The sequence below is a fragment of the Paralichthys olivaceus genome, chromosome 2, assembly GCF_024713975.1.
Source record: "Paralichthys olivaceus isolate ysfri-2021 chromosome 2, ASM2471397v2, whole genome shotgun sequence".
Lineage (NCBI taxonomy): Eukaryota > Metazoa > Chordata > Actinopteri > Pleuronectiformes > Paralichthyidae > Paralichthys > Paralichthys olivaceus.
The window spans coordinates 16075267-16101755 of NC_091094.1; the positions used below are offsets into that span (position 1 = coordinate 16075267).

The 26489-nt window shown below is 42.0% G+C and overlaps 1 protein-coding gene across 4 annotated transcripts in view; it reads left to right on the forward strand.

Moving 5' to 3' along the window:
* The window catches only part of LOC109629130 (leucine-rich repeat neuronal protein 1-like), a 34071-nt gene extending 7791 nt beyond the window's left edge, over positions 1 to 26280 (forward strand). Inside the window, exons 4-10 of one of the 4 annotated variants that reach the window (XR_011246101.1) lie at positions 12078 to 12233; positions 12658 to 12749; positions 14462 to 14509; positions 15124 to 15525; positions 16596 to 16672; positions 20133 to 20225; positions 20316 to 20389. Coding sequence is in view for 3 of the 4 variants with exons in the window: in XM_020086608.2 (XP_019942167.2) it covers positions 23384 to 25531 (2148 nt within the window). In the remaining variant the exon portion in view is untranslated. Of the gene's footprint in view, positions 1 to 12077; positions 12234 to 12657; positions 12750 to 14461; positions 14510 to 15123; positions 15526 to 16418; positions 16673 to 20132; positions 20226 to 20315; positions 20390 to 23160 lie in introns of those variants that run through there. The other 3 variants (XM_020086608.2, XM_020086606.2, XM_020086607.2) reach the window with 3 other exon arrangements.
* The last annotated feature ends 209 nt before the right edge of the window (positions 26281 to 26489 follow it).

A 26489-nucleotide genomic window follows, 5' to 3' on the forward strand; every position in this document is an offset into this window, starting at 1 on the left:
CTTATTAGAAACTGCTAATATTTAAGATACAATGTCAATCTCAAGAAAATATAAATACATGTTGAGAAGGTGAGGGAAAGTTGCTGAATTGTGGCTAAACTGTGACTGAATGGTAATCATCCTCCTTACTGTCTTACAATAAACGTTTACCGTCATGCTGTGTGTTCAGGGTATCACAATATTATGTGCCACTACAGCTGTCTACTTCACGGTTAAAGCATCGTTTGTCTGAAGTACTCTCTGGAAACAGCTTATTGCTCACTGTGAGGCTCATGTCTCAGTTCTATAAAAGACCAGAATGACAAGTTCATGATCGAAGTATTATCTCCCTCGATAATAAGGTAAATATTTACATATTGTAGTTGTTTTTTCCTCTGATTCAAGTACATCTTATGATAAGTGTTACAGGGTCCCCTCACTGTCAGACATACATTACTGCCATCAAATTTTACCCCCAACAAATCCCCCCTACTGTTGTTTCCTGGATCTGCAATGACGAGGAGTGAATTGACAGTGGCAGGAATTCCTGTGACAAGAGCGATGGTGGAAACAGCAACATGTATCCACGGTGGCAGTGCAGAGGGGTTTGACAGCCTCAGACAGGACTGTCTATCCCTTGCCATGCGATAATATGTCACCACTGTCTATGACATCCTCCCCCCCAGAGGCACAGCACTAAAACTAACCGATGTCCCTGCTAAAGCCTGTGTAGAGTGTCGGGACAAGAACAGAGAGAGGCTGCAAATTATGAATGAAATTATGCACATAATTGGTGGATAATTCATGGCCACCCAGAGTTAAATGTTACACGATCATGTCTGGAGGGAGAATAATCGGCTCATATATATAAATCTATTGTTCTAACCCTCTCTGATGGCGAGAGGTGGCCCCTCACAATACACACTCAGCAAGCAACAATGGGCTCGACCATTAGACGTCTCTATCGTGCATTAACTGGAAGTTACAGGAAGAGCGTCCTCAATGAGATCATGGACCAGTTCTTTTTATAATTGGTAAATGGGCTCTAAACACAGACCTGATTGTAAGCTAATAGAGTAGAATGCAAATTTTTAAAGCGAGAATCTGCATCTTCAAGCCCTATAAATCAGAGCAGTTTTCCCTCCTCCTGCACTGAACAGCCAATTAGTCAGATGGATGTGCAGCGTTATCTTCACTCTGGCTCATCTCCACCACACAGGCACACTGGCCCTGTATAAACTGCTGTGGTCGAATACAGGGCCCAGATAGGATCAGTAATAAAGAACAACCCTGCTGATATTTCTGCCATCACAGCAGCTAAAGAAGAAAAAGCAAATGTAACCATCGTGCAATGCCTTATATACTCTTATCTAATCATATCACTTAGTACCATTCAAGACTGGAACATTATTGAATAGGCAATAAACTGCTTCTAGAGCCTCCACACTCATTTTTTTCGCTGTGGTAAAAACAACATTATTTTTTATCTGCTACCTCTACCCTGCAGGGTTTAGAAAGTATTTCACATTCACACAAGGTATCCTATTGTCTCAGTCTGTTCATGCTCTATAAGGAAAATGTCTTAGAAACCATATCTTAAACATGTACTCAAGAGATTAAGTAGTTTATTACACATTTATAAAACGTTGGAGGAATTGCAGGCGACAGATTTTAAAACTGTGAAAGTGCTTTTAGGAACTTACTGTGAGTTCAGACAGAACCAGGGGTTGATTGCAAACAGACTCTACCAAAAGATGCAATTACAAATTTGCCCAGGGTGGCACAAACTGAAAGTATTTCAACTTAAGCAAACTTGGACTCATCCCAGGGATTCATGAATCTGCTTTATATTGTGTATTTACAGAGATGAGAGAAGAAAACAAGCTGAAATATATACTTTTTAAGTTAACTTGACCAAATTTCCAGTTCAAGACTAGTCAGAAAACTGTAATTTGCCAGCTTCACTTTGTTGTTTGATTGGTTCAGTCGTGTTTCTGGGAGTCACGTACCGAGACTGCCAATGATGTGGAATGAAAGAGTGACGGTAGAGTGTCTGTGAGCAACCAGACGTGGTCATTAAAACTGGCTTCAGGCTGTGTTCTCGGAATGAAAATCACAAACTGCGCTATTTCTTATACATTTATGTGAACAGTTCACTGCCTCCACAGCAGGAGCACCGTTGCACAATACATCTGCTTGGTTTTCGCTTTTAAAAAATATATACTATTATTTGAGGATTACAGAACTAGTTTGCTCAATAGATACATTTATTGCTTAGACTTTTATGACCTCTACCAAGGAGGTTATCACCCCTGTCTGTTGATTGGTTGGTTTAGTTTGTTTGTTAGCAAGATTACGCAAAAACTACTCAACCTATTTCCACAATATTTAATGGAGAAATGACCATACCCATTAAAATTAGGTGCAGAACTGATATTTACATGTGTGTAAAATTTGGTGCAGATGAAAATTAAAACCCAGATCTAGTGAATTTGAATGAGGGGACTTTTGGACCTTGCTGGAGGTATGTGCTCTTAATGCCATTACAGTTTCATTTTGAGAATTTGTCTTAAAGATCAGCACTGCTCAAAAGTTGAAATAAGTTTCTGGGTTTAATTTAGTCATTTCTCTTTTATTATTGTAATAGGATCAGACCTGATATACTCAAGAAATGTTAGTCAATGTTTCTTAATAAAGTTGCATTAGGGACCTTATTAGTGCACTTGAGAGGAGACATATGAAACTCTAAATGCACAACTGTCAATCATATAGCTTTTAAAGTATTAATGAAGCACAACACATCATTTGGAGCTTCAGATATCCCTGTAGGAACTTCTCCTAATAAGAGTCACACTTCTTTCCCCTTATGAAAATTGTGATCTCTTTCAAAATAGCAACTTTTAGCTTTTATCCCACCAGCTTTCTTATTCATCAATCATGCAATCCATTGATCTACAGATTAGATTTTCTCTTTTAGTGATAATCCTTCTGACTGTTCCAAGAGGTTGGGTATGCTCATGGAAATATGCTTCAGGGAATTCACAGTTCAATGCCAAGCTCTTGAGCGCTGCTGAGATGGTCTGACATCATCTGTCTGAGCCCCTGGCTTTGTCTTTGCACCCCAGTCCACCTCCACTCAGTGTATAGGACCGCCGATGGCTGGGGCAGATGTTCACTTCCAGAGACGACAGCCCGTCAGAGCCTGGGAACTCATGTGAAGGCTTGCCTCTCGAGCTCTGCCTCACTGTGGTGTCTAATGCCTTCACGTGGAGGGGTTGGGTGCTCACCCGTGGGACTGTAGGTTGGGGGTTGGGGAGCCTGGTGTGATGCTTCTCCCTCTGCCCTTTTCCATATCCCATTAATGTCCCAAAGAGTCCAGGTTAGAGGTCAGCCCTTCAGAGGTGGTGGGGTCAAACTTCAGCTCATGAATATGGAGTAACTCCAGGCCCAGGGGACCATCTGGTCGGCTCTATTGGAAACTAAACAAATGAGCCTGCTGAGACGGTGCCGTATTAGTGTAATTGCTGTGGATTTCCCAGGCCTGAAAAACAGTGGCATTACTTGTTGGGTCCCCCGTGCACCCAGCATAGGCAGGTGGTTTAGGCTAAAGTGAAACTAAGAAGAAAAATGCTTCAAACATAATTCAAACATTTAGGGAAAGGCACTGACAATTTATAAATCTAGTTTAAGATGGCTATGACTAATTTCATTAAAGTTTAAACCCCTACTGTTGATAATGTGCTCACATTACTACTGAACTGACATGTTATGATAAAACATCATTTTCATTGAAAGAAATATTCTTCTGCATTTGTTTGTTTGCAGGATTGTGAAAATGACACAACCAATTTCTATTAATGTTTGTAGAGTAGTGAGGGATAACCCATGGAAGAACCAATTACATTTTCTGGATCGGGGGTGGATCCAGGATTTTTTTTCTCCCACTTTCTTTAACATTTTTGAGATATGATACATATGAGGTGAGGTATATATTTAGTGACTTCTCAGAGAGTAATTCATGGATCTTCATAAAAAAAAAATCAGACATGTTCAGGGAACTGATATTTAATGAGTGTGTGGGATTTGGTGCAGCTAGAAATAAAAATCCAGATCTAATGAATCTAAATGTGGTTTCATAAGAGGGCTGTTGGGCTTTGGCGGAGGTTAAGGCTATTCTAATGAATTCCATTCTAATATTGCTAGTTGGTTATTTCAGCTGTTTTCGGACGGAATCTGGTCAAGGAATTTTGTTACATATCATCTTATCTCTCTTTTGTTACTTGCGTCACCCCTCCTCTGTGACAGAACTCTTCCTGGTCTCTCTTTCTTCTCTCTTCCCTCTTTTTCATCCCCCCTCTCCTCTCACCCCTATTTTTATCCTCTCACCCCATCCGGCCGAGGCAGATGGCCGCCCACACTGAGTTTGATTCTGATGGAGAGTTTTTTTCTTTCTCCACAGTCGCCAAGTGTTTGCTTGCTGTGGGAACTGTTGGGTTTCTCTATAACTTTGTATGATCTCAACCAAGAGATCATTTATGTTGTTATTTGGTGCTATAAATAAGATTTAATTGAATTATTGCCAATCTAAATACAGATAACAGAAAGCAAAATCACAAACAAGGCCATGCCTAAAGCCTGAGCCTATTTGACAGTAGTGGATATAGATTATGGTACAGTATAATTATATTGTAATTGTGTCCATACAACAGAAGTGTGTGTGTGCAGCCTCACACCTTTTGTGTGACATGGCAGTTATAGACACATTTTTGACACAAGGAGCCATGACCTTTCTGTAGACTGTGAATGTGTAAGAAATTGAATCGAGCGCAGCCGTCTGGTGACCTTGATAAGGATCTCATCCTGTTTTTCACCATGTGAGTGTGTCTCTGTGAGCACTCTCAGAGGCCAACCACCTCTCGCTGTCCTTCTGCACTCCTCTCTCTCTTTCTCCATCATTCACACCTCCCAGGAGTGAGCAGCCACAATGCATCTGTGTGTCAGTGCCCGTGTTTGTCTAAAGTGTATTTTTTTTTAAGTTTGAGTGCAGTGAACAATGCAGATATTCTTTTGTGCTGCTCTCTGATAAAGGTGAACGGGAGACAGTGAAAGCAGAAGCAGCAGTCTACAGATTTCAGGGGGAGATTGAGGGGGCTCTGACACCTGTCTCGTCTGACACGGTGCTGAATGAAAGCAGGTTGATGTAGCACATACACACGCATCTGCCAGAGCTAAGTTGGAATAAGACAAGGTGTAGTGATATTTTTTTACATTAGGATCTCAGGGCTCCATAAGAATCAACGCTGCAGAATCAACATCAGATTTAGATATGTTAGATTATACCATTTTTTTTACTATTTCAAATGATGTGTCCAGCATTTAATATTTGAGCTACAGTTAACTTTAACTTAATTATTAGTCTTTGTTTTACTTATGTATATATCTGGTGATTTTTTTGGTTAATCAATTCATTGTTTGTTCTATAAAATGACAAGCAACAGTAAAAATTTATATCCATCACAGATCACCAGAGCCTATTGTGATTTCTTTGTGTTTTGTCTGTGCAAAAAGCCCAAAACCAAAATAAGACAGAAATAATACAAACCAAAGTATAAGAATGAAAATTATAGAATATATATTTTACTTTAATGAAATACTTTAAAAACCAGAAGGTATTGAATCAATCATAATAATTGCCAATTTATTTTTCTTTTGTTCCATCACAACAAATAGTGATTAATAATTAATAGTTAAATTAGTTTTGGAAGGGCTTTAAATGTGCCTGACAGACTTTGCAATGGGTGCAGTAATAAAGTAATTTTAGTTTATTGTGTATTGACATGTAGCTTAAGTTCTGCATCAACACTTTAAAATGAATTTACACACTAACATATAAAAGAAAAAATACCTTTCAAGACAGTTTATCGTAAACAAACTGTACATCGATGTGTGGTAAAAGATATGTTATGTTCAGATGGAGTCAGCCTGGAGCTCTCCTGTCAGGCTGAGTGGCTCTAAAGACTCGGGGCATGAATAAATCACTACAGTTTGACCCATTTAAATACCAAATGGAACCACACTCTCCACCGGGGGACGACAGGCATGTTTGAACACACTGGCTCATTTCCATGATGGAAGCAAGATGCCACTGGTAGACAGTGGGAGCACGGCATTATGCAGCAGTCTTACTTCTGGCATTACTGCATTGCCTTTGGCACTGGGTCAAATGAAGAGAGATGTCTACGCCTAAAGTCTGAAGACCTGAGGTGCATGATAGCAGAGTAATCTAATGATACTGCAACCCTGATGTGAACTCAACGTTTCACAGCTAAAGGAAAGCTCTCAGTCAGACTTTCTGCTTATTCAGTATTTCTACGGCCCTTGGAGAACCCATCCTGCCTCGTTCTCCAACTGGCAGGAAGCCTCTGGTTAACTCCACTGTGATCAAACCATCACATTTATGTAAGCCAACATCATCACATTTATCTAAGCCAAAAAAAACATACATTTTTCAGTTAAATGTGTGGACCTACATTCTTTAATGTCGACACTGAGAAGATTATCTTCATCCTCTGCAGAAAACCAAGATTTTCAAATCTGACAGTCATCTGTATGCACCAATTTATGGCATTCTCATAACGCCATTTACGACTCGAGTCACACCACGGTCTCTAATTAGTTGAGTGGGTTGACCATGATAGATGTACAGATGTAGTTTCACTGAGCTGGTTTCCACTGCAGCCATCTGTCTGGCTGTCCCAGAGAGTATGTCGTTTCTTGTCTGAGGAGCTGGTTAATATTTAAATTCCATGTTTGTCTGGATACGATTCGCAACGAGAAGAGCGCTGGGAGGGAGGAAGTTGGGTAACAGAACTGTGGCTGCCAGGGTGGGTCACAAGAGTGTCACTGGTATGAAGCTGGGACAAATAAATCCTGTCTGTTTGTTTGCTGGTTTGTAAGCAAGATGACCCAAAATATAATGGACAGATTTCCATGAAACTTGCTGGAAGGATGCAGTATGGCTCAGGAAAGAACCCATTAAAGGGGGTGGATCCAAGGATTTTTCTTCACTTTCTTTAACATTCAGAGATAGGGAATTTTCAACATTTTCACAATATTCCCAGGAAATAATAAATCAATCTATAAAAATATCGAACATTTAGGTAATGTATCCCCAGTGTGTGAAATTTGGAGCAGCTTGATTGAATTTAAGGCGACTGATGGACCTTGGCGGAGGTATGTGCTCTTGTTCCGCTGTACCTGTGCTGTTGTATCTGGTGGAAGCAGAACAAGGCCATTTATTTGATTGTTGGACGTCCCCCTGAAGAACAATGACCGGTGACACCTACAAAATCCATTGTGTTGTATGTGTGTTAGTATTTACGGTGAATATTACGTCCAGAGAACAATGATTAGCTGGAATCACCCAGTGGCTGGTGCAAAACGATATCTGACAACAAGTAAACGCCTTGTGACAGCACTGACAGAGGAAATCTATTTCACTCGCCTTGACGTGGGATGCCACAAAAAAGATGGCACCAGGGAATATCACTGCAGTCTGCATAATAGTATTCTAGTAAGTGATGGACAGCATGGTTACAGAGCAAAGAAAAGAAAGAAAAAACACCACATAGGCGCATTACTTAATAACTGTTCCCTTCATTTCTATCACACATTTTCTCATGTATAAATACATTAAACGTTGACACACCTTACCATTATTCTAAAAAACAGTTTTTTTCAATGTTGTAAATATTGTAATTTTGTTGTCACATGCACGTGGCATTGATTGTAGAGGGATCTCTCACATGAGGCTCTGTCTGAGCTTTCTACGTTTTTTTTATCTTGTTGAGGGTTAAGGACAGAAGATGTCACACTTTGTTAAGCCTTATGAGACAAATTGTAATTTGTGAATATGGGCTATACAATTAAAAACTTGATTGAGTGATTAATGTTTGAGTGGTTACACAAACATAATGAATTGTCTTAAATGACACCAATGAATGACAGTGAGTAGCCAGTGGCATCATGTTTTTGAGATGTCCGTCCGTCCAATCTTTCTTAACACACTATCTCAAGAACTATCTTCAACACAGTTCTTCAAATCAAGTTCAAACGCTCAGCTGGACTCGAGGATGAAGTGATTTCAATTTGGTGGTCAAAGGTCACTATGACATTACATCATTTTAGTCTTGTGAATGTAACATCTCAGAAACACCTGGAGGGAATTTCTTCAAATTTTGTACAAATGTTCACTTGGACTGAAAGAGCAGCTGATTGAAGTTTGGTGGTCAAAGGTCACAGTGGTCTGACAAAACATGGTGTTGGCTTCTTGAACATATTATCTCAAGTGTGCCTTGAGGGGATTTCTTCAAACCAGTTGTCACTTGGACTCAAGACTAAGTGATTAGATGTGAGTGGTCAAAGGTCAAAGGTCATGGTGACCTAATATGAGTGTGGATAAAAAATGTATGTGGACTGAAACAGCTCTGGTTCATAGAAGCCTATAACTGCAGGGGGTTAATTCAAGTTTTTTTAAAGTTTTATCAGAATTTGTTCAACTGAGTGAACAATACATTTTCTGACAGATTTACTGTAAAGATGTGCAGGGGTGTTTTGGAAAGTTACATGAAAAATGCTAAACTGAATGTTAGAGAGGCAGGGCCACTTTGTGTGTTTACTTCAGATTATATTTAATAATTATTCCAATCTAATGAGGCTGCAGCCCTGCCTCACTGAGCTTCTTTGAAGAGCAGTTTTTATTGATTTAAACTAATGAAGCTCTTAAAAAAAAGCTTTTCACTCTTACTGCAGCTTTAATTAGACCCACAGTTTGGAGATGTGCAGGGGGCGGAGTTCAATGTATTCTAACACATAAGGACATTTGATTTTGAAAACTATTGAGGCATCTTTGTCTCCATCTCTGACGCTGAGGGGAGAGTTATATTAAGACACAAGACAAGTTGTTAATTGCTTAACAACTTGTGTCTCAGGTGGTGTTTCCATAACTACTCCGCATATGATAAAGTTTCTTGTCCTTGACAACACCGCCCCCACCATTTTCTCCTCACTATCCAGTTCTCTCTCTCTCTCTCTAACAGCATGATTTATATAGGTTAATAGCTGCCCACTTTCTCCACGCTCTTTAACTCTCCATCTATTGATATTAGCCAGCCAGGAAATGGAGCTAAATTATCCCATTCTGCGGGTGACTTTAACAGTCCATAGGATTTACCCTCCAAGAGAGACTCCGGCACACTGTAACATTTCTGCAGTGTGCACACAGAAACTGACAGATCGTAAAGCCACCGACAAATGCTTATGCACATGGCCATTAATTATGCTACGTGATAATATGCGACTGGGATGGAGCTATTTCTCTTGCTGCAGAATACAGTGTAAATAAACACAAACGCATAAACACTGAACAAATGTCAGTGTTCTCCAGATAAGATGAGAGATATGTGAGGGTGGTGATAGGTGAAGATAAGGTGAGAAATATAGAGGAGAGGCACACAAAGAAGTATTTCATATTTCACAGACAACAGAGGAGCAAATGAGGCAACCCAACCCCCATCTCTCCCCACCACCTCACCCAAATAATACCCTCACACAGCAGACGGGTAGAGCACTTCATCAGCCCCCAGCACATCTCTCCTGCCATATATGGACACGAGTGGGTGAGGCAGTGGGGATAGAAAAATTCCATCACTCCCTTGCACTTCTCCTAATACAAATCCTTTCCCCCTCTGGTCTTAATCACTCTGCTAGGTTTTAATTCACCTTACCTCTTCTTAAGTGGGACAACCCAGCCTTTCATTTAACCCAAAAACCTTGTGCTCACAGGGATTTTTTTCTCTCGCAGAAAATCATTGGCAGGCCGCTTGAATAAAGTGTTTCCGTGTGGTGAGGAAGAATAAAAAGTGCCGCGTGTGGTTGCTGTATCATTGATACACCTCATCCTCTTGACAGGAAAAGTGCATCGCTCCTTTGAAAAACTGAGATTCTCCTCAAATTGAAGCACCCAGAGCAGCAGAACAAAGAGGTGGAATGTTTTGAGCAAGAAAAGGTGCTGGGTAAAGCGCTTTCATAGGGACAGCTGCTTCAGCTCTGCACACACACTCTCATCTCTATTGAAAACCTGTGAAAAAAGCTGATGCTCTAAACTGAGACCTAGTGGGCACAAGGACTAACATTATCTTCAGGATTATTTCCTCCCTCCCTCCTCCATCCCTGCTGCTCATAGATATGCACACATTAGCAGCAGTGCCACTATCGCTGCCCCCAGCATCTGGGAAAAGACACATTTCTGACTCCAGATCTCAGACGGGGCATGTAGCTAACAAAGAGCAGTTGTCTTTGTTCAGCTGGCTCGGAAAGGGAGGGGTGAACAAGGAGGGATGAGGATGGAGGATGGGGAGAGACAACGACTTTCCTTTTCTCAGTGTGAGCACACAAAGAGCCCAGATGCAACATTTCTGCACACACATACACATCTCTACCCCCTGAGCACTGGAGTCCTGGATGTTCTTCAACATTACTGTAACATACTATATATATGCTTACAGTACGGTATATCATGTTATATACTCTAAATGTTATTGTGTTCAAGCATAAGTAGCACGTGTCCATTCTTTAGCATGAGTTCAGCTTAAAGCAATAAATCTTTTTAAATAAAGCAAAAGCTGTGTTCAGGGGCAGCATCCTTTGAAGGCGGGTGACAGCCTTCATTGAGAACTTGGTCTTTGGAGGCCACACCTTAACCCTAACCCTGAATCGGGTCACAGCTAAAAGGGCAAATGTATGCTTGTACGCCAGTCCACTGCGTTGGCTAGAGTTCATAGTTAGCAGTTCTGTGAAGCTTTGAGCTTTGAGACTGCACAGGTTGATGCAATTACTGTACCTGCCTGTTATGCTTTCCACAGCACCAGCTGTGATCCACTGGTCACTGATGCTTAGCCCCTCAGAACATCTCCTGGTGGCAGAGCAGCAGCAGGGACATCGCCCTGTCTCCCCCTTTGGCTGCCCTTTCTTATTCATTAGACCCCAACCTCTTGTCCTTACTCCTCAGCCATAACCAAAGGCTTTTGTTGCTTTTTAGAGTTTCACCCCAGTGCATCTGTCCCATGTCAGAACAGCTGACGTGTTGAGAGTGTTGAGAGAAATCTCCCAATTTTACTTGAGGTAATAAGATGTTAAATGTTGGTCCTTTTTGATATGGATTTCTTTCATCTGATTGTTTGTATGGGTTAGTCGTAATGGATCATGATTTTCATTGCGGTTTTCTGCGTCTTCTCGACTGTTTGGTTGTGACCTACAGAAAACCTACATTTTTGAATCAGTGCATTTTCTTGCTCATCTCTGGAGACACAACACAGCCTGTGTGGTATCATGATCTCAACATACTGTAGATCATTATTTAATGATGAGAGGCAGATGGTAAAGACGTCTTTAACTCTGGGCTGTCTTACGTTGCAATGGATGGCATGGATGAGAATTTATTCAGGAATACTTGAACTTGATTGCACTTTCCCTTCTGCTTCTAAAATGTGACGTTTCCAAACTGCTTTCAGCAGTCAGAGCAGTTTTCTCCTCCTTGGCAAAACATCAGTGATGTAAAAGATGGAGATGCCACATGGCGATTAAATATTAATGGTTTATTTTGTGAATTAAGTGGAAGAAAAAAAACATGGCTGTTTAATTTTTTTCTCTGAGAGGAATTATAAGAATGATAAATAAAATTAATTAGTATGACGCTATTATTCTACTACACCATTATATTCTATCACAATGCAGTGCACCCAAGAACAATAACCTTTATTAATTATTTTTTGCATAAAGCAAATGAATGCAGAAAGCTATCACACACACAAACACACACACATGCTTCAGAACCTATTTTAATTTTCCATTGGGCCAAAATATATCAAGCAGGGCCGGTGTTTGACAAACCCAAATGAAAGTCAATCCCCCAGAGCCTCGGCTAAATTGCTTTGCTCAGGAGCAATTATAAAGGGATCTGTTGATTTTGTTGTTAAGTGATTGGTTGTGGAGTGGCAGGCTCTAATGTGGACACTAATGCAAAGTGACATGTGTAACAGGAGTCAGGATCTCATCACCTCAGTGGCTATTAAGACCGATTCCGATGAGGCGTTTCACACTGGCGCTCACCTTGAGCCTTGGCTGTAAAACTGGACGTAAACATTCATTGCCAGCGCCACTGGAAGAGGACTGGCCTACATTTCTACAGAGTGCAGGTAATGATTGACATAGTTTGTAGACAGCATGAAAAAACATTCTACAAAAAAAACACACACTACTCCAGAAATGTCTGACATGTGCATTTCATGTCACACATGCAGAATACAATATACAGCCTTGAGTTCAAACTGTGGGCCAGTAGCTGAGACTATCTCTGTGTTTTAATTTATCTTTGTGTCAGAATCAAATTATCGAACTTCTGCAGCTGAATATAAATTTATAATTCTATTTTAAGACACAAGCAACAACAATGTTAACTGTAGTTTAGCTTCTATTTCTATTATCATAACACTTAGTGAGTTATTGTCACATCTAAACTGAACTGGTAAAGAAAGGTCATTTAGATAGTATTCTATTATAACCTTGCCTAATAATAATATGATAATAACAATAATAATAACACATTCTTATTCCTAACAGCGGAGGCTATCACCCTCGAGACAGGGCCCCCTCAGCCTTGAATAAGGAATAAGCAAACAGGTCCTTATCAGAAGATCTCAGGCTATGGGCTGGTGAGTACTGATTTAGAAGCACAGCCAAGTAGCTCAGTGCCAAACCATGCAGTGCCTCGAAAGTCAAGAGCAATATTTAAAATCAATTCTAAATCACAGACATTGAGTAAAGGGAAGTTAAAGTAGAGGAGAAGTGATCGTGCTTTTGATATCTGGTCAAGAAATTAATAGTGAGAGGAAGTTGAGATGCGTTGGCCATCATTATTCATATAACTTTGTACAAATAAAGGCTAAACTTTGAGCTAAGCTAATAAAACAATATAGACGTGAGAGTGGTATTGATCTTGTAATCTCTTGGCAAGAAAGCAAATAAGTGTAAATGTGTGAACTATCAGTATTAGTTCAGGGAAAAGGAAACAAGTGTTGTATTAGCACTTTTCCCCGAAAGGTGACAGTGTTTATCATGTGCATCTTGGCCTGAGAATGATGTTATAGTGACATTATGTCACGACAAGGTGGCAAATGTGTTAAATGCTTAGAGGCAGGCATCTGTTCCAGTTACAGCTGAGGACGACATCAAGCTGTTCTCCTCAAGATCAGGTGTAATCAAGAAAATCTGTATATGTATACAGTTACCTCACAAATGAAACTGTCTGTTCCTCCTGTGTTAAAAATCTTTGACAAAGGCTTCTCGAGGCATTAGCCGTTCAATTGCAGTGAAGTCGTAATGCGTGTGCCTTCTCAGCATCCACTTTATTTTCCTCCAACCTCCATCCCATCACTCCCTGACACTTTGTATTTAATATTCTACCCATCTATGACCGAAAACAAGCGCTGACAAGAAAAATGACACCTTGCTTCCTCCTCGGCTCAGTGTAATGCGGCAGAATGATGAGAAGACTTGCGAAAGGTAAAACAGGGGGCATGTTACTGGTTCTCCCAGATGGCCATGTGGAGGGAGCTGTGTGATCAGAGATCTAATAAACCGGTGGATGTGCTGCATTGCCTTTCCTGGGAGGGAACTGTTGCCATGGCAACTGCACCACAAGCACTGCAGGTTAATGGTGGGAAATTATGATTTGCCGGATGCAACCAACACACACAGGGTGACTGCTGAATAAACTTTCAGCTCTCCGTGGTTGGAGAAGGATACGAGCAGTACCCACAGAGCAGCTTTTAAACACCACACAGGCCTTTAAACAAGATCCAGTCGGCCCTTGGCTAAAACAAATTAAACCTCACAAATACATTTGTATCTTGAGAGGTTTTACTCAACATTCATTAGAAATTACTCCCTAAAAATCACTTTTCCAACTACGGGGAAAAGGCCAAAATAATCTCATGTAGTAAACAGGCACTTTATTGGTGCTCTGTTATGAAAAAGTTTCAGGCTGCCATGGGTAGAAGGTTACGATAAGATCTGTGCCGTCTATACAGTAGCATGAGTCAGACAGCAGCAGCGTGGGAGAATCACTGATTGATCCAACGAGACGAAGGTCTTGAAGGTCTCCAAGCCTGAGTCTCCGTGTTCGAGGAATACAATACAGTGGAGGACAGATGGCTCAACTTCACTCCCACACAAGATGATTAGTGCAGCAGCCTCACGCGTACGAGGCCTGGCACTGTCACCTCTGTGGAAAAGAAGGTAGTGATTTACCTGAGGCAGCAAGTGCTTTTCATCAACCTGCAGAATTTTGCTCATGTTGGATGTGAGTGATAATAACATAATACTGTTATATTTTAGGGTTATTTTCAGTTTTGTGTTTCCTTAGATAATCTCCTGCTGTTTCATCATAAGGACATTCAGACATACCAGGCTGGTAAGAAAAACTACCAAAAAGATTGTCCATGGCATCTGACTTGGACATTTGTGTTCTCACAGACAGCCCCTTCGGATAATTTCTAAAAATTAACCACAGTCCAGTGCAGGTAGGAAAGCAGCTCAAATCCTATAGAAAGACAACAGCCCAAAAGTTCATATTGAAGATGTCTAATAATCCCTTAGGGATTGTTTGTGCGTTGTGGCTTTCCTGTGGACAGTTCTGCCTCTGCTCTATATTAAAAGCATGTAACATGGGGCTCTGTGACTCTGCTGTAAGGAGACACATCCATCCCTGGGGGCCCATCATCTCATAATCTGTCAGTGTAGAGTGCAGGTCCCTAAAGACATCATCACACCAGGGTGATGCAATAAATACTGCATGTACCTTCCAAATAGTCAGAGTTACTTCTTTACATTAGCAATCCAGTCAAATGAAATTCTGCATTCTTAAACCTTAAATATTGGTGTGTAGACAGACTAAGTCGGACCTGTGTTGCTTCTCGGTTAAAAACGTACACACATCTGTGAGTTAAAACCTGCACATGACATCTGCCTGCCTGGCTCACACTTTGTTGTCAAAACACAGAGCTGATGCACGTTTCTTCTCTGTAGTTGCAGCGTGGATGAAGAACCAGCCAGACAACTCCCAAAGCAGCAGCTCACACAACAAGTGATGAAACGTTGTCATTTTCTCTACTGCCCCTTAGAGAAGAGGAGGAGGAGGAGGAGGAAGAATCAAAAGACGTGACAGAGAGAAAAGACATCTTTCTCTCTCAACACAGACTTCTCTGTTGAAGTGTTGTTTGTGTGTGTTTGTGTGTGTGTATGTGTGTGTGTGTGTGTGTGTGTGTGTGTGTGTGTGTGTGTGTGTGCGTGTGTGCGTGGATGCTTGCATGTGTGTACTTGTTTTTGTCTCCTCTCTAGGACCTTTTCCGGAACAAACACTGACCTTGTAAGGACCAGTAGACCTCACAGGTTGGCCTGGTTCTGAGGCAAAACATCATTTCAGTTAAGGTGAGAATTGTGGTTAGGTCAACATTAGGGTTAGGCATGAAATAAGGTTAAGTATAATGTTTTGGCGAGGCTATAGGGTTAGGGGTTAGGTTTATGCAACATTAAATCTTAAGATTTTACATGTTTTAAGGTTTGGTTAAAGGGATAGTTCACCCAAAAATTTAAATTCATCCACCACTTTGCCGATGGAGGGGTGGATGAAGTATTTGAGACATTAAATTTCAACTCAAAGCTAAATTTGCACCATGTTTTTAGCCTAGTTATCCTCTAATATCCTCCTCTGGAGCCATGTTCCGCGTGGATCACTCCATGACATTTAAAACATGGTGTAAATGATTCAGTTGGAATGTCGGGGTTTGGGTTAGGTTAAGGGTTAGGCAACTATGGTATAGAGAAAGTCTACAGGGAATCAATCTAAGCCAATGTATTGTCTTCTGAAGTCATGGAGACATGACTGTGTGTGTGTGTTTGACAGATATGGGGGGGGGGGGGGGGGGGGGGGGGGGGGGGGGGGGGGGGGGGTGCGTAGAGAGAGAGAGACACTCTTATGAGCCACTTTAGAGCCCATTGCATTTCATAATTATCATGAATTATTAATTATCAAGTCATTAAATTTATATCAACTCTGAGTCCATGTGTCACCAAAATGTCATTGTAGATCTTCTCCTCAAAGAGACTTTCCGTTTCTTTTTCTTCTTTTTAAACTAATGTTGGATAAACTTACGAGTTATAATAGAGACACTTTGTTTTATAAGAGATCAACAACAGACGTCTCTGGCTCCACCATAACTAACACCTCGTGTCTGGTGGGTCGCTCAGGGTGGGACTTCAGTTCCCATGGTGCTGATGACAGATGGGGAGGTTGCACCGCTGTCAGAGTCAGTGTGGAGCTGACCTGCACCAGGCAGCTGCTGCTCACTGGAGCCTGTGCGCCGCTGCAGCACCCTGTTCCTCCTCCTGCAGCCCCGGAGCGGAGCGCATGTTTACAGCCCACCGAGGGGCGTTTGCTACAGATTGACAGGATTTACTCTGCTTGATGAGTCTGATTGTTTTTATTCTTTTAAACACAGCGTGCAAGCCTCTCACGCGTCCTCTTTGGAGCTGCGGACACCGGGTCAGCCTGCAGCAGCCGCGCGTGCTCGTATAGGTGAGAGCGATGTTTATTCAATGCATGTGCTGAAATGTTGATACGCACTGTACATTATTCCTGTGCATTTTGCTTTATAGATATGTTTCAGTCTGGTGCATGGATAAATAAAGATTATTCAATGTTTTGTGTGTTTTTAGAAATGACCTGAAGATGAAATGAAACAATAACATGTTATTCCTCCACTGCTGGGGGTCCTCGTGCAGCGCGTGTTACAGACTATAGAGATAAAAATAAAAAAAACTGTTTTTATGGCTTTAAGATTTGATTTAGATAGAAAATTGATCCTGGAAAATGTCCCTATATCGATGTCTGCTCAGCGTTTATCTGCAGCGTATGCGTTGGGTTAATCTTATCAAAATATGTTAGGCTGTTCGATTTGCAAGGGCACTGCGCTCTTCAGTCAGTGTATATGCACAGTATATGATTATTGTGAACCAATCTCCAGTCTATAGATATGAACTGACTGCTAGAGGGGGGGCAAAGAAAGCACGAGACAAATCTGTGCACTATGCAACCTTATTGCAATGTTCAGTTTTTCATTTGATAAATATGAATGAGTTGCACAAGCTGCAGCCCTAACAATTGGCACTGTGACAGTGGGTTCAACCAAAATGTAGTGTAACATTTACATAACCTGCAGCATCACTGGCCAGTAGCAGAGTGCAGCTCAAAAAAACTGCTTATGGGATATAGCATCCACAGGCTCCGTCTAACATATTTGCATGAGGGTCAGGGGGTTGGCAGATGTCTGAGGTGAAGACTCAGATGAGTGAGACACACGAGTCACAGAGGCTTGAGAGAGCAGGTAAAGTGTGTGTTTTGGGGGTCACCTTTGCCAAGTGGGCTCTGCTGTTTCAGCTGCTGCATAACACACCTGTTACTGAGGTCACAACACAAAGGAAGTCACTTTTATTAAATGCACGAACATTAAGTTGCTATTCTGATGAAGACAGGAGAGAAACTTGGCCTTGAATTATTTGCACCACAAAAACTTTAACCACACAACTTTGTGTTCTTTATTTTGTCTCCCAAACTAATGAACACAATTGATCCATGATGTCACCTAATGACCCAATGATATGACAGTATAGGCGATTGTGGCATCTTACCACAATCCTACAATGCACAGTAGCTTATCTCCTCAGCTATAGTGATATGGAGTGTGAGAACATGCTGAAACAAAGACTTGTCTTAGTGTGTGTGTGTGTGTGTTTGGGAAGGAGCCATTGAAGTATAGGGCCTATACCCTGCAGCATGTGCTGGTGCCAGGGTTCCCACAGCAGTGGAGGGGAGACAGGGGCGCAGCAGCTTGACCCTCTCCCTTTGTGAGCTTTGTTGTTACTGAGTCAGCTGCCCCCCCCCCCCTCCTTGTTATGAATTTGCATTATCTGCTTTTCACAGTGGTGTAAGACATTTAAATGTAATCATACAATTTAAACTCTGTATAGTATACCTCAAAAAAGTTAGTTGAAGAATTTTGAAATGCAAATAAGCAGGAGTAACCTAAACCTAAAAGCACAGTTGAAGTTGAATAAAATCATTTGGAAAAGTCACCTGCAAGCCTGTCCATTCTAAAAGCATTCTTTTTGGCCCAGTTCTGTCAGCGTAGAGGTCAATTTTAATTGCCCAACTTCATCTTCCTTGACCTCTGCATTGTTTGAAAATAGGGGGTCCCATGAGACTGGAGACTTTGGCACTGTCAGAGTGATGGATCGACGCTCCAGTGACAGCATATTGGCTTCTCACCAATACTGCAACTGTAGAAAGTGAAATGGAGGGAGAGGGAGTGAGTGAGAGCAAAAAAATTAAAGGCAGAGAAGAAAAATTGCGTTAAGATCCATCTCAGTTCCACAGGGAAATAAAGTCACCATATCGATTTGCAGTAAATAGAAATACAGTGACAATTTGCTATGCGGTGGCTTTTAAATCCTAATAGAGTTTAAAAAAAAAAAAAAAAAGCACACTTTCCTTTAAGTCCATATAGTATTGGATTTTCTTTGTTTGTCATTTGTCCCTGTGGCAGAAGCCCTCCATCCTCCTCCTGTGTTCTGTCTTGCCTCTCTTTGACTGAGTGGACATGCATCCTTCTTCGTCTCCTCCGCTCTACACCTCTGCCATCAGCAGCTGCATCAAAGCCTTGTGTGCATACTAATGGGGTAGGATCAGGCTGTGTGTCAGGCAGGGCAGCACAGTGACAACATGGAGGAAACATCAGGAAGCCCTACTCAAGTTTCCAGCACTAAGAGCAGAGGCCCGGAACTGATTGCCTAAGAAAAAAAATTTTTAGGATAAAACTCTGGCAATGCATTATTGTATAAGCCACTCTGGAGGAGAATCAAACATTGGAATATAAGTGCTTGATTTGATGGCGGCACTGTCGTTTTATTATATACTGTAACAGTTACTCCTGGATGTCTCTTATAGCTATCTTCTGATGTCTTCATTTGGATATGAAACAGACAGCCCGTGGCATAGCCGTTGCTATGGTGATGGCATGTCTGTGAGACTGTTTTGTGGACGCTGATTCAGAAACACTGCTTACATTTTGCACCCAGTGAAAAGGTTCCTCAGAAACAGAGCAGGGCTAAGAATTGCTTCCCATGAGAACTGATGCACCGGGCTATCAAGTGAGATTGTACTGGCTGCACCACAGATACACAACAGCGTTTGTTGCATTAGGACCATTGCATCTCACCTCTAAGGTGGAAAATAAAACAAATTAAGGTCTTTGTTAATTTCATCTACCGAAAACAGCGACTAAAACCCTGCACTGCTTAGATCTAAAGAAATATCCGCCTGCGTCTGACTGCAGGTCTGTGTTTCTTTAGTCGCTCTCATTATCTTCATGCTCCCTGTATTGTCCAGCACCCCTGTCTTATAAATGCATTTATGAGGCTTTAGAATGAAGCAGACAAAGCTCATTATGTTCCACAATTACATATGATGGTTTTGCTTTGAACCGAAAGGCCAGGGATTCTCTGGAGCTTTACAGGAACCCTGTGGCAATATCAGGGTCTGTGAATGAATATTTTTCTGTGTGTTTCATATGTGCCATGTGTACTTAAATTAAAACCTCATATGTATTGGCAAAGTAAAGAGAGTAAATCCCTCCTGCTGGAGGCTTCAGTTCCGACAGTCGGATGGAGAATGCCAAGCTGTTGAGGGATTTCTCTGTCTCCTTCCAGTGGTCTGTGTGTGCGTACATGTCACACTGTGTGAGTCAAGTAAGACTGGGGAAAATTGAGTGTGTATTTAGTGACAGTGTGGAAATGAGTGCAGTGTAGGTACATCTGTACGCATGCATTTTTAATTACGCTCCCTCCGGTGTCTCTGCTCATTGCTGCCTCAGCCAAGAGATTAGAAATAGATTTCCAGGATACAGGTGCTGGTACAGAGTTGCTCCTGCACTGCTACTGGGAGAATTAATCTCAGATCTGATCTCTGTTGTATCCTACAGAACAAGAGTTTACAAAGTGGTTCTGTGCGGCATCATCCCATCAAACCTGCAGGGTCCAGTTCTCCTCTGTTGGAATTCTTGTCATGTTTTGAGGTAATAATCATTATTTGCCGGGAAATTTAATCAGAATAAAAATATGAAAGTAAAAAAACGTTGCTATATCCACTCACTATTTCCATCCAGAGCAGCAGTGCAGTGGTTGGCATTGGTTCCATCGGGGCCTTTCTGTGTGGAGTTGGCACGTTCTCCCCAGGTTTGCATGGGTTTTCTCTTCAGGTACCTCAGCTCCTTCTCACAGTTCAAAAACAGTGAGATTGGGGTCAGGTTAACTTTAGACTCCAAACTGAGTGTGAATGATTGTTTGTCACTGTATGTTGGCTCTGTGATGACCTGTCAACCTGTCAGGGGTGTACCCCGCCTCTTGTCCAATGTCAGCTGGGATTGGCTCCATCTCTCCCATGACCCTTAATGAATAACTGGACTTTGTTGCACAAAGTAAACTAGACAGACACTCAGTAAGTCCCCTCATGAAACCACATTTGAATTCACTAGATCTAAATCTGTAGTGTAATCTGCAACAGACTGCACACACTCTTCAATCCCCTAAAAATGACAGATATTTGTACATCAAGACCCATGAATTGTTCTCTGAGAATTCAAGGAAAACATCAAAGAATCTCGTAAAAATTGAAAAGAAAATACCTGGATGCACCCCCATATTAATGGGTCCTTCTCTGACCCATACCACATCCTTCCATCAAGTTTCATGCAGTAGTTTTTGCGTAATCCTACTAACCAATAGACAGACAAACAAACAGATAAAAACATAACCTCTCTGTGAAGCTAATTATGTGTAATTTGGATGTCTATAGGTTAAGCTATAGATTATTTTATTCTATAACAACACTAGATAAGCTTGGTGTTGTTCAGCCAGCGAGGGATCATGGGTTTGGCTTTGTGGGAAAACTTATAGGTCTCTTTGAGGACAATGCTTAACTCAGACTGTGTCTATGTAGGTATCTTTGGGCGTAGCGGGCAGCTTCTAAGTATGAATTTGTGCACTCCTGTTATTATGAGGCAGGCCATCTGTGAAAAAGCATATGTGCTCACCAGAGCTTATTTTGGGTCAATAAGGTCAACACACACACACACACACAGTGAGACATAGGTGGGAACGGATGCAGACCCCCATAGTGCTGCCAGGCTGCCAGAAACCTGGTGCCAGGTGTCTGAGTTTTATGGTCTCAGCGTGAAAGCAGTGATTACTCCGCCTGTCTCCTCCGATTTAATACCCAACATCACAGAGGAGGAGAGGAAACAGACAAACGTAATACCAAACTTAACATTTCTCAATATACTGATGCCTCAGACATGAATTGATTGTTTAAGAGACTTATTGATTGTTGAAGGCAAAAGGAGGTCTACAGCATGTCCGGCGGTTATTCCTCGGATCTATAAATAGAGACAGAAAAAGGTGCAAGTCGCTGCTGCCACACTTCGGTCACACTGAGGGAAGATATTGTTGAGACCGGCCACCTGATACCAGGCACCATATTTGTTCTCACTTGAACCTTTCACTGCACATTTGTTGTATTTGATTATATACTTTCTGTCATGTTTACATTTCTAGAAACAATTTTATGATGCTGTTTTTCTGCATAGTTAGTGTTCCTAAGTGCTAAGTTTCTTTTATACTATTCTACATGCAAATGTGGAAGAAGAACTGTGAAAATGTGTCAACACAGTCTGTGTCTGTTTTATGTTAATATTGAAAGAACTTGGAACAGTTTTAATGTGAAACAAAATACACCCATCTATCTCTTTGTGTTGCACACACACACACACACACACACACGCGCGCGCGCACACACTGGATGCTAACAATCAGTTTATTTATGAGAATAAATCTGAGTTTCTGTCAGACTAGAAGCCAACATTGTAGTGTTCAGTTTTAGTGAGTGAGAGTCAACAGAGAGTTTCTTTCTTTCTCTTGAATAAGTAAATTATTATATAAGCTTATTATTTGTCTTGGCTGTCACTTAAGCTTCCCCCAAACCCCAAATACACACAAAACTGAGCTGAGATAAACAAACAAATACTAACATGGAAATGTCACACAGTACACAAAATGGCCAAAAGAAAGATATTTAGATGTTCTTCTTAAAGGAGAAACACCTGATCACATAAGAGTTTAATATACTCAGATACGTTTTTCGGAAACTGGTGACAGCTTCTTCATCTCCATTGCTCATGATGCCTAATCTGCTTGTGGAAATTAAGCCAGTATGTGTCATCCACACAGACATTAAAAACTGGAGTCATGAAATAGATGGATTAAAGCAACAGCGTAAATTATTACTATCCCCCTGACGACTCTGTCTGTCAGTACTTCGGTGTATCTCTGCTTGCCTCGGCTTTACCGAACACGGATGAGTATGTCATGTTCGCAGCCACAGCGCTGGCTCTTCAAAAAAACTGCTGAATTCACTTGACGTGTGCATGATGACTGCTTCCCATGGGACTGAATCATAACTAGTGAGTGATTAACAGTGAAGAGCACACAATCCCCGTGTATTAAGCCTGTTGTGTAATGGGCTCTCAGCCAGAGTTGCCGGATGTGCCCACCCCACACAGTCGTTCAAGAGGATCGCTGATATCAAGCTGGCATGCAGATAATCTACCCAGCCCAGAGAGAAAAACATGATGGTAATCTCTGAGGAGACAGATATGCAACACTCAGGGAAGCAGAGCTAATATCAGCCCAGTCTTCTTAGCTACTGATAAACAGAGCTCTTACTGTACCAAGCCGTACCCTTCTGTCTTCATAAATTGATGTAAACAAACATTTTGGTGATGGAACGACCACTTTACAGCTGCAAAGAAACAGCTATGAGCATCTCACTGTCTCCTATCTGCTGATTTTGAGTCTCATTACTGTACTGTTTTCTTATCATTTACTTTTTTACAAACAATCAAAAATGTCAAAATATAATCTAATGTAACTGCATTGTTCTGTCTGTTATTTTAGGTTTAAACCTCAAGGTGTGGAAGTGCAGGTGTGGTGGTGAAGTTTGGACCAGATGTTCTTTGAGTATTCTGCCTCATTCTGGATTAGAAGTCACTCGCTAAAGGCCCTACAGCAGCTAGCTAGCAGCAAAGAAGCCTAATGCTCACGAATCTTCCCTTCATACTCTTCTCCTGAAACACTGCCTCTCCTCGAAAGATTTCTGCGAGCAGAGAGCGCAGAAAAAATGGCGCTCAGCTCTCAGTATTGGCCTCCTTTAATCTGGCTGTGCGTGGGATTGCTTCTTGCCTTCCTGTCGCCCATACATGGCAAAGAATGTCCTTGTTTGTGCGTGTGTGAGATCCGCCCTTGGTTCACCCCCCAGTCAACCTACAAGGAGGCAATTACAGTGGATTGCAATGACTTGAGGCTCACACACATCCCCACAAACCTGTCAACAGATACCCAGGTTTTACTGCTTCAAAGTAACGCCATCTCACACACCAATGGAGAGCTGGAAGTACTATTCAACCTGACAGAGTTGGACCTATCTCAAAACAACTTCAGCACTGTGGAAGCAGTGGGCCTCACAAGCATGAACCACCTGACCACTCTGCATCTAGAGGAGAACCAGATCAGTCAGCTGCCAGATCACTGCCTGGGAAACCTCTCCAACCTCCAGGAGCTCTACATCAACCACAACCAAATCAATTCCATCTCTCCTCGGGCATTTGCAGGCCTGCACAGCTTACTTCGCCTTCATCTCAACTCCAACAGGCTGCATGTCATAGACAGCCGCTGGTTTGAAGAAACACCTAACCTTGAGATCCTCATGATTGGGGAGAACCCAGTTATTGGCCTCTTGGATATGAACTTCAAACCTCTAGGAAGCCTGAGGAGTCTGGTTCTGGCTGGCATGGACCTCATTGATGTGCCAGCTAATGCATTTGTAGGTTTGGATACATTGGAAAGTATTTCCTTCTATGACAACAAACTGGTCAGAATCCCTCAGCTGGCACTTCAGAAAGTCCCCAATCTGAAATTCTTGGATTTAAACAAAAATCCAGTTCACAAGATCCAGGAAGGAGACTTCAGGAACATGCTACGTCTGAAGGAGTTGGGCATCAACAACATGATGGAGCTGGGGTCTATTGACCGCTATGCTCTTGACAACCTACCAGAACTGACAAAGCTGGAAGCCACAAACAACCCTAAACTGTCTTATGTCCACAGGCTGGCCTTTAGGGACATGCCTTCCCTGGAGAGCCTGATGCTGAACAATAATGCTCTCACTGCCCTTTACCAGCACACTGTGGAGGTGCTGCCTAATCTGCGGGAGATCAGTCTGCACAGCAACCCATTGCGCTGCGATTGTGTCATTGAGTGGATGAGTTCTAATAGGACCACAGTACGCTTCATGGAGCCTCTGGCCATGCTGTGCAGCTCCCCAACTGAACTCAGGGGCCAGCTGGTTCGTGAGATGAGGCTCTTGGAGTCCTCGGAGCAGTGCCTCCCCCTCATATCCCACGACACCTTCCCCAGCCACTTGAACCTTGAGCTGGGCATGAGTGTCAGTCTTGATTGCAGGGCCATGGCTGAGCCAGAGCCAGAGATCTACTGGGTGACTCCTCTTGGGTCTAAAATCACGATAGACACAGTGTCAGAGCGTTACCACTTGAGCAGCGAGGGGACCTTGCGGTTGACTCACTTGCAGGTGGAAGATTCAGGTCGTTACACCTGTGTGGCCCAGAACACAGAGGGGGCTGACACAAGAGTCGCCACCATCCGTATAAATGGCACCCTTCTTGAAAGTGCCCAAGTGATGAAAATCTTTGTCAAGCAGACTGAGTCCCACTCGATCCTGGTTTCCTGGAAGGTCAACTCAAATGTTATGTCCTCCAATCTGAAGTGGGCCTCAGCCACCATGAAGATCGACAACCCGCATATCACCTACACAGCTCGCGTCCCTGTAGACGTTCATGAGTACAACCTCACACACCTTCAGCCTGCCACTGAGTATGAGGTGTGCCTCACAGTCTCCAACGTCCACCTGCAGACACACAAATCTTGTGTTAATGTGACGACACGTAGCGCCACCTTTGCCCTGGACCTGTCAGAGCAGCACCCAAGTGCTGCTGTACTCGCTGTCATGGCAACCATGCTGGCCTTCATCAGCCTGGCAACTGTTGGCATCTACATGGCCCGCAGATGGAAGAGAAAAAACTACCACCACTCTCTGAAGAAATACATGCTGAAGACCTCCTCCATCCCCCTTAACGAGCTCTACCCTCCCCTCATCAACCTGTGGGAGGTTGACGGTGAAAAGGACAAGGATGGTAGCACAGAGGGGAAACCCTCTCCCGTTGACACCACACGTAGCTATTACATGTGGTGAGGTTTTGGTGAGGAGGCCTAGCTGCCTCTCCAGCAGCACAAAAAGACACACTTTTGCCATTTTGGTGCAAAAGTAGAATAAAGTTGCAAAATGTTGTTTTTTGTATTCGAAGCTTTGCTGATAAGAGGCAGAGTGATTAAGGACAGGATTTCTATTAGTATAGCGTATCGCCTTTGTTTGATTCTTTCTATCTCTTACTTGTTTCGGACTCTCCATGGCAGCTGTATTTAGCTTCCAGGTCGTCTTAGATGCTATGCTCTGTTCCTTGGTGCTTTTTTGACTCCCTTTCTTTTGAGTTGATAATCTAGCAGTTGGGGCCGGCGGTCTTTTAGAGATCAGCGTTTCTTTCTCTGTATTGTAAAACAGGTAATCTGTTGAGCACTGATGGAAACAGGAGTTTGTAAGAACTCCAAATAAAAGCTGACAGCGGGTATTAGACTTGTTATACTGTCTACTGAATGTTAGCAATTGTGCAGTAATGTTGTATCAACTATACCTTTGACCTTTCTGATTTAATTTGCAAGATGCTAGGATTTTATTTTACTGATAAATGTGGTGTTAATGCTAGAAATACAAATTGTTACAATATATTGAGTTTTTTTAAACTAAGGTGCGCTAGAAATGTTTTGACTGTGTCCCTATTTACTTGCTTATTTTGCTAGAGTTTTGATTGCTAAGTGCTTAGTTTATTTTCACATTAAATATGTACACATAAAAAAAATCAATAAATGATTTTTGGTTCTTTTGCAGATGTATGGTCTTTTTTCAATCCCTCTTCTAGTCTGCAGTTATTCACTCCTGTCAGATTTGGCAGACAGTTCAGTGTGGACTCACTGTCTCATCCACACCTCAGAACTGACTGAATCATTTTTGCACCATCACAGAGCTCACTGCTGAACAAACCTTACTAACTGAGCTCATACTTTGTCAACCTCAATTCTAAATATGAGTATGTGCT